At 35.9% G+C, this 12,775-nt stretch overlaps 1 protein-coding gene across 4 annotated transcripts in view; it reads left to right on the forward strand.

The window, feature by feature from the left end:
• LOC124990208 (probable G-protein coupled receptor 141) overlaps positions 1-9,384 on the forward strand; it is a 52,875-nt gene extending 43,491 nt beyond the window's left edge. For all 4 annotated transcript variants that reach the window (XM_047559939.1, XM_047559940.1, XM_047559941.1 and 1 more), the window contains one exon: positions 6,431-9,384. In XM_047559939.1, coding sequence (XP_047415895.1) covers positions 6,431-7,362 — 932 coding nt within the window. In that variant the 3' untranslated portion in view covers positions 7,363-9,384. The remainder of the gene's footprint in view (positions 1-6,430) is intronic.
• Positions 9,385-12,775: the final 3,391 nt, after the last annotated feature.

Below are 12,775 nucleotides of genomic sequence, written 5' to 3' on the forward strand. Positions count from 1 at the left end.
TTAGAAAGCTAGATAATGGGGTTTGAGAGAAGATGTAGTAGTGCTAAGGCAAGAAGAGAAGAAGAAGGAGGAGGAGGAGGAAGAGGAAGAGAAGAAGGAGGAAGAGGGAGGAAGAGGGAGGAGAGGAGGAGGAAGGAGGAGGAGGAGGAGGGGAAGAAGAAGAAGAAGAAAAAAGAAGAAAGAAAGAAGGAAACGAGGTATTAGATGGAGCACCTGGAACAAGGCCATTGTGACCAAAGCTCAGAGAGTGAAATGGGGATATTATAGATCATGCCTACTGTATGCATGAGTTAGTGCACTCCAAAATTTCCAAAGCATATTACTATAATCTATTCATTTCATAATATATATTTTATGAAACTTTGAGAGATAATCTTTGCAAGTTTGCAAGGAAATTAACTTTTTTGTTGAATTCTTGAGTTCAAGACTATAAGGATTTAAAACATTAAAAATTATATCAGCTTCTGTATCTTCATGGGAAAGAATGGCTATTGACTGATGAAAGCTTCATACAAGAATAATTTAAAAAACTAAATAAAATAGAGAAGTTATTTGCTTGAAGATGGCAGAGTGCAGCTGAGGCAATGAATGAAGAGGTTGAGATTCCAGAACAAAGAAAAGCTCAAACAGGTGAGCTTCATTGAGCAGCTCCTTTTCACAAGAGTGAAATTTTTAAATTCAAGGCCGAGAATTGAGAATTGAAGTTGTTCATCAATTTGTGTGGACATTTTGGTGAATTCTGGAGCTTTTTGGAGTGGGAGAGTAAGATCTTCAATCTGAAAACTTTTGGAAAGCATAGCAGAGATATCATAAGTTTTATAAGACAATGATTAGATGCCGGTCCATATGTATCAGAAAACAGGGATCAAGGACAATAGTTTTAATGGTAGTTGAAAATAAAGGAGGGCCAGAGAGACCTGGAGGTAGATTAAACCTTAGTAGGCCTACAAATAAACCTTGATTTAAAATCACCTGAATATATTGGAGGAAAGCCTAATGCTTCCTACGAGGAAGAAAATGCTATTTGGAAACTTGACCTTTTTAAATAACAAAATATGCAAAATTACTAGACATACCAAAAGCTAAGATCATGTAACAGAAAACCAAGAGGAAAAAAAAATAGAAATATATCTACAAATGCAACTAACAGGCTTTTAAATAAATATGGTTAATAAATTTAAGAAATTAGAGGAAAAGAAAGAAAATGAAACATTATGAGCAAATCCCATAAGCATAATAGAATTTATAAAAGTAATAATTACACATTCTAGAACTGAAAATAATTATATCTTATATTATGAACCCACAAGTTGGTTTCACAGCAGATTAAACACAACCAAAGATAGGAGTACTGAACAAGAATAATTGAAAATACTCAATGATATAGGGATGGAAAAATGCATCAGAATTTAACAAAAATGTAGAGGTTAGAGAAACAGTGAAAATGCCTTGTATAAATATAAATGAACTCTGACAGGAGAGAAGAGATTGGGGCAAAAGAATATTTGCAAATACAATACTAAAAGTTTCCCCAAAGTGACCAAGACACCAATCCATAAATTTAAGAAAACATGAGAACCTGCAAGCAGCATAAACAGAGAAAAACACTACATGTACAAAACAACATCAAACACAATATAAGTTAAAGTAAAAAGAAAGAGACAGAGAATTGTAACAGAATAAGCAGTAGCCATGTTGACAACTGAAGTCTCAATAATGAGAACTAGAGGATAATGTATAACATCTTTAAAGTATTGAAAGGAAGTGCCAATCTAGGTTTCTATGCCTTGCAAATATATCCTAATTATGAAGATGAAATGAAAACATTTTCACAAACATGTAAACCCTAAAAGATTTAACTTATACTAGAAGAAATAGTAAATGTAATTCTTCAACAATATCCTGGATGGAAACACAGAAATGCAGGGAGAAATAAAGAGCAATGGATAAGGACACTAAGTGAGGAAAAATACATGACTATCGTTTAAACATCAGGGGTTTAAAAGACATGTAGATTAATATGCATGAAAACAATAAAATGGAGGGGTGGGATAAATGGAGTTAAATGACCTGAATTCGTAGGATTTTAAGGGAAGAGACATAGCAATTTTTCTTTACAAGTGGCACATTTAAAGTGTAAGAATTATAAAGACAGCAGGTAGAAGGATGGAAAATATGTAAAGTATGAAAACTAAACAAAAAAAGGTTTAAGTGTGAGTAAAAGTAGTTCCTAAAGAAGAACCACTATTAGAAATAAAAGTGACATTTTAGAATGAATATATCACTTATATTGTGATTCTTGCATTCTAAATGTGTCTTTTGTAAACACTATATAGCTGGATCCTGTTTCTTTAATTCAATCTAACAAACTTTATATTTTAATTGGACTGTTTACTCCATTTACATTTGATATAATTTCTGATTGAAGTTACATTTGTTATGTCATCTTAATATTTGAAATCTAGGGTATATACTAATGAGTACCAGAATTAGGCCATAGCTGTCCCACAGTAACAAATTTCACTACTATCTCGCCAAATGATCTAATCTCTCTGCATGTTGACATTCTCATTTGGCTGACATCTGCCTCCAAGATCTGCAGTATAACAACAGACCAGCAAATGAAGTCATATGCAAATACTAATGCTGCAAAAAAAAAAAAAATCTATAACAAAAGTTAGCAAGAAAAAATCTATAAAAAGTAGGCAAGAAAGAGAATATATATTGAGTGGGAGTGGGCTAGCCTGTGGGATCTGCTGAAAACCAAGTAAAGGGGTTAGGAGAGTTAGGACTCCAAGAAGCAGAAAGAGCTGTTTTGTTGATATATTGTCAGAGAGTCTTGCAAGTGGAACAAAGTTTCCTGATGGCCTTCTCTCCTGCTTATGTTAACATTTAGAAACTTGAACTTGGCCGATTTACAATGCTTCTCTATGACATACAGTAATGTTTTGGAATGTGTGTATTGTGTATGTATGCGTATGTATGTGTGTGTGTATGTGTGGTGGGGGAGAGAGAGAGAGAGAGAGAGAAAGAGAGAGACAGACAGATTCTGAAAACCTTAGTCAAATCCTACCCAGGACTCAGTTTTATCACCTAGATTTCAGTATAATAATACATTACACAACTCACAGACATATCCTGAGGGTTAAATTAAATATAGCAATGTAGTATAGTCCTGGCACAGAGACAATTGTTTAACATGTGTTTCTGATATCTGAAAGAGCGATATCACGAAAGTTTATAATAAAGAAAGAGGACCTAAGTCAAGTGATGTGCTATTGATTTTACTCCCTTCTTTCAGAAGTCAGTCTGAGTAGGCCAATGGTCAAAGGAAATGGGGAACAGAAGTCATGGCGGCACAGCCATTCCTGACTCAGAGCTGAATGCAGGGTAATTCCTACTTGAGAAATTACTTTTCCACCGAGAAAAATAAGAGGCAAATAGAGATGACACATCACATAGATCAAGTCTACCATGAGGCAACCCCTCTCAGAGCCCCTAAGGAAATACCCAGTCATGATTCTTTGAAGTTGAATTCCATGCTCACAAAATCAGAGGCTTCCTGGAGTTAGGTTATTATTACTTAAAAAAATCTATTGAGGTATAAGTATATGCAAGCAAATTTCTCAATTTTAAGTATAATTCAATGAATGTTGTCAAATAACCATGGTAGTAATCAACACGACTTAAAACATTTCCATAACCCTATAATCTCTACACCCTACTTGGAAGCCGATCCCTTTCCCCACAGCCTGGGCCAGAGCCTATACTGATTTGCTTTCTCTCACATTAGTTATGCCTTTTCTAGAAAAAAAAAATCAAATAGTATGTACTTTTTGTGACTGGTATCTTTCATTGAGCACAGTGTTTCTCAATTTGTTAAAAATTACTGTTCCCCTAGAAAGCATTTTTAGGTTTTCTTTTTTTCCCTAATTATCTCTTCCCTCCTTCTGAATTTTTAATACCACAGATATATCTGTGTGGTTACATACTGTGTGTGTGTGTGTGTGTGTGTGTGTGTACACACACACACACACACATATATATATATATATATATATATACATACATATTTCCATGCTTTATATACACAGAATAATATTTTATCACACATAGTTTTAGTCAACTTTTTCACTGGTGTGACCAAAAGACTCGACAAGAACAATTTAGAGGAAGAAAAGTTTATTTAAGGCTCACGGTTTCAGAGGTCTCAGTCCATAGATGGCTGACTCCATTGCTCTATGCTGGGGACAAGGTAGAACATCAAGGCAGGGCTGTGAGGGAGGAAAGCAGCTCAGGACATGACAATCAGGAAGCAGAGAGAGACTAAGTTCTGCTCACCAAGGACAATATATATATATCCCAAAGGCACATCCCCCAGAGACCCACCTCCTCTATTTACAACCTACCTGCCTACAGTTATGAGCCAGTTAATGCCTTTCAGGGAATCAATGAACTGATGAGGTTAATGTCCTGATGATCAATCACTTCACCTCTGAATAATCTAGTATTCTTACTCATGAGCTTTTGGGGACACCTCATATCTAAGCCATAATACACATAAAGGACAATATTTTTTGTACCTTAAGGCACTGTCACCTCCTTGAGAATATATTTGACTTAGTATGTTTTTGTGATTCATCAGTGTCACGTATATCAAAAGTAGGTTCATTTGTATTGCTGGGTAATACTCCATTGTGTGAAAAGACATTTAAGGAATGAATAAAAATAATTGCAAATATGTTATAAAGGTCAGGTACTGAGTGAACAATTCACTTTGAATTTATTTGAGTCTCCCTGGTATCAGTAAGCAGACCTCTACAAAGACAATTGTTCAAGTCAGAAATCTGGTCATGATTATGACTCTTCTCTATTCATCATGTCCCTATGTTCAATCCATCAGAGTTTGATTATTTCTTGAATCTAGTCTCAAAGGATCAGACTTTGTCACTGTAACCCAAAACATTCTACACATGTAAATATATAGATCTTTATCTTACATGGGAAACTATTGAAGGCATTTAAATAGGAAATGTGACATAACTTCTTAATGAAATTGAAAGACTTCTAAATCTTTCATAATAATTAAGTTGAATATGGAGTATGAGGGATTGAATAATTTGGAGAGAGGATTTTTTCAGGAGTTTGAAGGAGGAATGTCAGTTGCCCTCTTATGAATTTGAGGGCAGGGGATAAGAGAATTGGAAGGCATGCACGTTTTTGTTAGGGACTCTGTTAAACTAACAGTAAAGCCTCACAGTTACATAAAAATAAAATTATAATGAAAAATTCAGATAAACCTTCCTATTGCTTGTCACTGCCTTGACTTATCTAAATTTTTGTCAAATTAATCAGTATCCTAAATGAATTAAGTATGAATCTTCTTGGGTCATTTGCAAGTGAGTTAGAAGGATTTTTGAGAACTAGAATCATGCTTTAAAAATATCTTGCATCATTTTATCCATCCATTCATCTTTCAATCCATCTCCATTGTATGAAGAGATATTCAAGAAATGAATAAGAATAATTGCAAATGTATTATGAAGGTCAGATACTGAGTGAACAATTCAATGTGAGTATATTTGAATCTCCCTGGTGGAAGGATTTGGAGAACTAGACACATGCTTAATAAATATCTTGTATAGAAATATTTCCTAGTGGTTCTTATAGTACTAGTATCCATGTATCAGTTCCACATGGTCTGTAATTCTCTTGGAAGATTTATGTGAATTACTTTGTCCATACATGTGTATGTGTGTGTATTTTTTTCTGATAGCATCTTAAAGATTAAGATTAGATTTTTATTCCTATTAAAATTAAGAATCAATGACTATTATGGTTTAGATATGATTAGTGTGCATCCCCTAGGTTTCATGTGCTGAAATTGAATCCCCTTTGTGAGGCATTAAGAGGGTAGAAACTTAATCCAACTATGGAGTTTAAGGTGGCAACTTTGGGGGGATCAAGATTAGATAAATTCATCAGGGTGGTGGCCCTATGACTGAATCTTTATAAAAAGAGGGAGAGAGACCAGAAGAGGCACAGACACACATGCATGCTCCCTGTCTCTTGACATGTGAAGCTTTGTGACACCCTACAAGTCTGCAACAAGAAGGCCATCACCAAGGGTGACGCCAGACCTTGGTCAGAACCATGAGCCAAAATAAGCCTAATTTCTTTATAAAGTCACCTAGTCTGTGGTATTGCATTAAGAGGAACAGAAAATGGACTGATACAATGACTTACTGTGTTTTAGGTTTAAGATAAACATGCATATGACACAATCTTCATTCTTAAGGCACATAAAGTTTGTCATATAAATAGATAAATTGCATAGATAAATTGCAAAGCCACTTTGTCAGTGCCTTAAAGGTGATCTGAATGAAGCTCTGAAGGTTTGCCAGGTAAGCTGATGCTTTTTCTCTTCCAGGCAATGTCAGAAGAATGACTGACCACAATATCTCCGGGAATTCCTCTTGTGATCCTATACTGACTCCTCATTTAACCAGGCTCTACTTCGTAGTGCTCATTGGAGGACTGGCAGGTGTTATCTCCATTTCGTTCCAACTGGTGAAAATGAATACCCGCTCTGTGACCACCACAGCAGTCGTTAACCTGGTGGTGGTCCACAGTGTTTTCCTGCTGACGGTACCTTTCCGCTTGTCCTACCTCATCAAGGAGACCTGGATGTTTGGATTGCCCTTCTGCAAATTCGTGAGTGCCATGCTGCACATCCACATGTACCTCACATTCCTCTTCTACATGGTGATCCTGGTTATCAGGTACCTCATTTTTTTCAAGCACAAGGACAAAGTGGAATTCTACAGAAAACTGCACGCGGTTGCTGCCAGTATGGGCATGTGGCTTTTGGTGATTGTCATCGTGGTACCCCTGGTCATTTCTCAGTATGGAAATAATGAGGAGTACAATGAACAGCACTGTTTTAAATTCCATAAGGAACTTGCTCTTGAGTATGTTCAAGTCATCAACTACATGATAGTCATTATTGTCATAACCCTCGCCGTGATTCTCTTGGTCTTCCAGATCTTCATCATTATGTCCATGGTGCAGAAGCTAAGCCACTCCTTACTGTCCCACCAGGAGTTCTGGGCTCAGCTGAAGAACCTATTTTTTATAGGCATCATCCTTACTTGTTTTCTCCCCTACCAGTGCTTCCGGATCTATTACTTGCATGTTGTGGCACACTCCAAGAACTGCAACGACAATGTTGCATTTTATAATGAAATCTTCTTGAGTGTCACAGCAATTAGCTGCTGTGACTTGCTGCTCTTTGTTCTGGGGGGAAGCCATTGGTTTAAGCAGAAGATAATTGACCTATGGAATTGCCTTTTGTGCCGTTAGCCACGAACTACAATATTCATTTCTTCTTATTGGGAGTGAAAATGGGCCAGCGAAGTAAGAATGACATTTCATTATTTGGTCCAGCCAAACAAAGGACTATAAAATATCAGAGCACTCATCTCAGTCTTTACTTTATCCCTATGGTCTCTGAAAGATGCCTATACAAAGACCAGTGATGATGACTCCACCTGGAGTTGCAATATTGCATTATTTTCTGGTATGGAATTTATGCTTGGTCCATCTAGGCAACATGAGTCTAACAGGTGCTAGTTAGCTCATTCTAATTTTCTTGGCTAGAAGCATGGTCTCTTCATGGGCTTTGGACTGGACTCAGTTGTCTAGTTCTTTTCACTCCCCTTCACTATAGGCAGGTTAATCTTGGTTATACTTTAGTTCTAAAGACACACACTCTGTGTGGTTCACCAGCTAAGATGGCCCATTCAACTCATACTGGCAAAAAGAGTAAAGGGGAAGAACAGTATGAAACTTTTCTAGGTAATCATAACTGGTGAGAAGTCCAGTATCTAGACATGAAGAGAAACAGAACTCGTAGACTACTGCTGGAACAAGGATTTCTAGATTTGTCTTTTGAAAGGTCAGGTTTAAGGTTATGGGATCTTCTCAGTAACAGCAATTGTGCTGTTCCTCCAAAAATCATTTATATGTTTACTGAACATATCTAAACAATGGTGAAACTGTAAATTAGAGAATATTCCTGATCAGTGTGCTGCTAGACATTAAAATGAGTTCCCAAGAGAGATGATTGACATTTTTTTCCCTTTCTGTGTTTTGGAAGAATTTTTAGATGTCTTGGGCTACAGTTAATTTAGATTTTGTTTTGATACAGAAAGTTCTCTTGAAATCTTTGGAGTTCCATTTCACTCTTAAAGTTACTTTTTTTTTTTTTAAATGAAAACTACATTCTCAAAATCTTTTGAGAAATGTATGGAGTAACCACTAATTTAGACTGTATGAGTTTAGACTGCATCAAGAAAGTTTTCTGAATATTTGAGGAATGAATGAACAAATGGACTTAAAAATAATAAAATTGCAACCTTTAAAACATTAAATAATTTGGAGTTTTTGCCAAATTCTGAGTAGCATTTTGCCATTGATTTGTAACTTGTGATATGTGCCAGATTCTATTTCAAGAATGTCTATTAATGGCTAAGTTGATATTAGGGTTGTGGATTTTATGTCCTTCCTGCTGATATTTCTATGCCTTCAAAATTTCATAATCTAAACTTGCCAAGAAACAAATCCAGTTTCATATTTTTAATGCCTCAGAAAACCTGTACTAACTAATGGTAAGAATAGAACAACTGAGTGAATCGAGAACTTTTTTTTTCCCCAGCAAAGTATATGTTCACAATTTAATGATTCTCTGTAATTGGCTATCATCTTATGGATCCACAAATACATCAAGGGAACAGGAAGTAGCCCTGAGAGTTTCTAGCATTAAAATTGCCAATTCATAGAAATTAATTCTAAGGAAGAAAAAATAACAACATACTGGGAACATGACTGGTTCCCAAATTTTTTCCCATTTTAAATTTGTCATTTTTTCTCTTTTAAATTATATCACATTTATTTATTATTTGTTTTCTCTTCCCATTGCTGTTTCTTAGTTTTTTATTTCTCTCTTTGATCCCTAAAATTTGTAAGACAATTACGAAGATATGAACACTTTACAGAAATTTGTAATATCCAAAAAATGTATGAGAAAATAAAGAAATATAGTAAAATACTTAAGTTTAAAAAACTACTTGTGAGAATTTCGAAAGGTTTCTCTCCTTATATTATTATTATCATAATATCTTCTACCTTACAGGTTGTATTATGATCTTTTCCAGATATCAGATATGTTGAGGCCAGGCAATTATGCTTTTCTCTGTATAATACTGTGTTATAATAAAAGGCTTACTTCTGTGGCCTATAAAAGAAAAATTATCCAAATATGAAAATGCAGCATTCTATAAAAAAGATATCTTATTCATCAGTATTAATGAAATAAATAGAATAATTTCAGTTCACTTGTTATTTGTCTTTAATTGGTATGAGACCTGATATAACATAGGAATGGGGATGAGATTGACCTCAAGGACCATTTTTGAATATTACCATTTTAAGAGAGGATTACTAATATTTGGAGGTGGAGCCAAGGACAGGTATCTTGACTTGGATACAGTTGTCTGCACAAAAAAGTATTATCAGGTCTTTCTCTCTTTTTTATTAGAGCCTGTTTGTACTTGCACTCTATTTGAATGAGTTGTCAGATATTCATAAACTGAAGCATGCACTGAAAATAATCAGAGTAATTAATTTTTATTCAGTTTTATAAATGCATAGTATTTTTTTTGTATGGTTGAAATGTTTTGAACTTTTTGAAAATGGAAATGCAACTACCATGGAATTTTTTTTTTTTTTTGTACCAGGGATTGAACCCAGGGGCACTTAACCATTGAGCCACATCCCTAACCCTCTTAATTTTTATTTTCAGACTAGGTCTTGCTAAGCTGCTTTGGGCCTTGCTAAGTTGCTAAGGCTGGTTTTGAACTCCTGATCTTTCTACCCCAGCCTCCTGAGCCACTGGGATTACAGGTGTACCCCACCATGCCTGGTACAACTATCACGAATGTTGAGGAAAGATTTTATTCTGATTCCCCGAGAACTTCACCAAGAGTTGTTCATTCCTCTGGAAATTTACACAATTGATAGCAAGAACACCATGTATGACATCAAAATACAATGCAACACACCTGCAAGCATTAATTTCAGTTGCATTCAGGTGGGTATTACAATATGGATGACAACATCAAGCTGCTTTGCCTTTTCTCCCCTTGTGATTATGCCTGAGTGCACACTGACATATATATTATTTTGTTATAAATATTTTTTCCTTTCATTACTCATTTATAGTTAGAACATTGTATATACAGTATATATAAATATATATGGTTTACCTTATTACTATAGGAAGATCACAAAATTCATTTTAAAATGGAAAAATTGTCTATGAATTTCGTTTGAGAATGGCTCAAGACTTATCTCATATCTGTGGTAAATAGCAAGTCATCTGAGAATTTTGAAAACAGCTGAACCACCACAAGCAGGGTCAATTTAAAATGGAAATTTACCAATTCTTAACATGATGAACAGGGAAAACATTCTTATGTTCTGAGAATACTTACCTCAACTTGATTCAATTCTAAATTATTTGTTTTGTTTCTGAAGCAACTAAATGTTCTCTGAACCTCATAATTCTTATATTGGTTTCCGGTCAGCATCAATCAGATTCTGAACCTAGGGATAATGACAGTTTTTGAGGTCCAGGTAGAAAAATTGCTCCCAGCACTCATTACAAGTTTCGCTACTCAAGCAGTTTCATTTCTTAATTTCCTTGTGACAGGGTCAATGAGTCCCTCTCACCCCCACCATGCTTTCCTCTTCAACATCATATAAATTACAGATAAAGGAACTCTATTCAGCTGTAAAAATTGTGAAGTGAGCTTTGTGTGGAGTAATTCAAGGGGTGCTAGTGAATCCCTCTGGCTTCCAAATTGTCCTCTGTGGAGCTGCCATTGAAATGGTATTCCTGGGGAAGATGTCTTTCTGAAGGAAGGCATCAAGCTAATCCATCCTTGGTCATCAGTTGAGGGGTGTGAGATCAGTGAGATGCACATCTGTGATGCTGTCATATCTTAGGTCGGGTAGACTTTGCCCATTTACTTCTAATAAAATGAGGACCAAGACAAGGATTATCCTACCTCTTGGAACCAGTGGGAACAGGACATTCTTCTTGTGATAGGGGCATTCTTAAAGTAGTTGGTAGTGAGATTTCAATGGCAAAGAGGCTCAGTGATGGAGGTTATGCTTGGATAATGCCACAAGAACTCAGCATGCAAGGGCACCTACAGCTATCAGAGATGAGGGAAATCCGGAGAACCAGCAGGAACCATTGAGGAAATGAGACCCAGATCTGAGGAGCCTTAGCTGAGAGCAGGAGAGCTTCACTGAGTTTCATTTGGGAATTTCCAGCAAGCAGAAATCAGTTCTTGGCAGACACATGGGGCAATAGAGGCAGAATACAAAAATGACAGTTTTGAATAGGAGGTAAGAAGATTCTAAAGTTCATCCTTTCTATTTCAACTTTCTCCTAACTTTTTTTGCTAGTTTGGGTCACAGACCTCACAGAGAGCAGGATGTAGAAGCAAAGATGTGATTGTTGGTTGTCTGAACAGTGATTTTGGATAAGCTCACCTCTAAATCAAGTAAGAAATAAAAAAAAAAAAAAACCTGGAATTTAAAAAGAAAATGTTTTCCCATTTGTTATAAGGAGAGTGTCATCTTAAATGTCAAGTGTAGACAATCATCAAAGTCTACAGCAGCCTTCTGCATCTCTTCTTCAAGTCTCCTCACCTTCTAGCAGGTTCATAGAGTCTCAAGTTCAGACAGGTGTGGAAAGACTCTAGGCTAGCTCCTGCATGATGCTCAGTTCTACACACAAGACACTTTTAACTACAGTCCAGCTGGCTGCCACTCTCTCTGATCTGTCCTCAGGCTTTCAGAATTTCATGACTTTAATTGCATTCTGCTTGGCAATGAGACACACTACTAAACTGTACACCTAAAAATGGCTAAGGTGGTGGATTTTATGTGTGTTTACCACAGTCAAACTTTTTTTAGAAGATTCAATATCTTTTAATTATAAGATTCAATATTTGTAACAGGAATATGCAGATAAATGGATGGAAGTGGAGCATATCATGCTAAGTGAAATAAGCTAATCCCCCAAAACCAAAGACTGAATGTTTTTCCTTGATAAGTGGATGATGATATATAATGGGGGTGAGGGGATGGGGGTAAGAGAAGAATGGAGGAACTTTAGATTATGTGGAAGGAAATGAGAGGGAGGAGGGGTATGAAAAATGGTAGAATGACACAGACATCATTACCTATGTACATGTATGATTACACAAATGGTATGAATCTATAGTGTGTACAACCATAGAAATGAAAAGATGTACCCCCTTTGTGTACAACGAATCAAAATGCAGTCTATAAAAAATAAAAAAAAATTTAAAAAAATAGGCAATGAGCTGATGGAGAAAAAGTATAGAAATACAAAAGATACTCTAAGATGTAGAGAATTTTAGGCAGTCCTCTTATTTAGCCCTGTTCAGAACCTCAGGGTACCTACTGAGTACAGGGCAAACAAATGGAAAGAACTTACATATCCTAGACAAAGTTTTGAATCTTAAGGACAAAAACCAAATTTCACAAAAGGGAGGCCAGGAAAATGTTTGCCACTAAAAGGAAAATAATTAAAAACAATTTGAAAGATATTAAGTATTTTCTTTCACTGTAGAAATGCCAGAAGATGAAGCATGGGGGTGGAACCAGGGGAGGTCAA

Source organism: Sciurus carolinensis, chromosome 8, assembly GCF_902686445.1.
Source record: "Sciurus carolinensis chromosome 8, mSciCar1.2, whole genome shotgun sequence".
Lineage (NCBI taxonomy): Eukaryota > Metazoa > Chordata > Mammalia > Rodentia > Sciuridae > Sciurus > Sciurus carolinensis.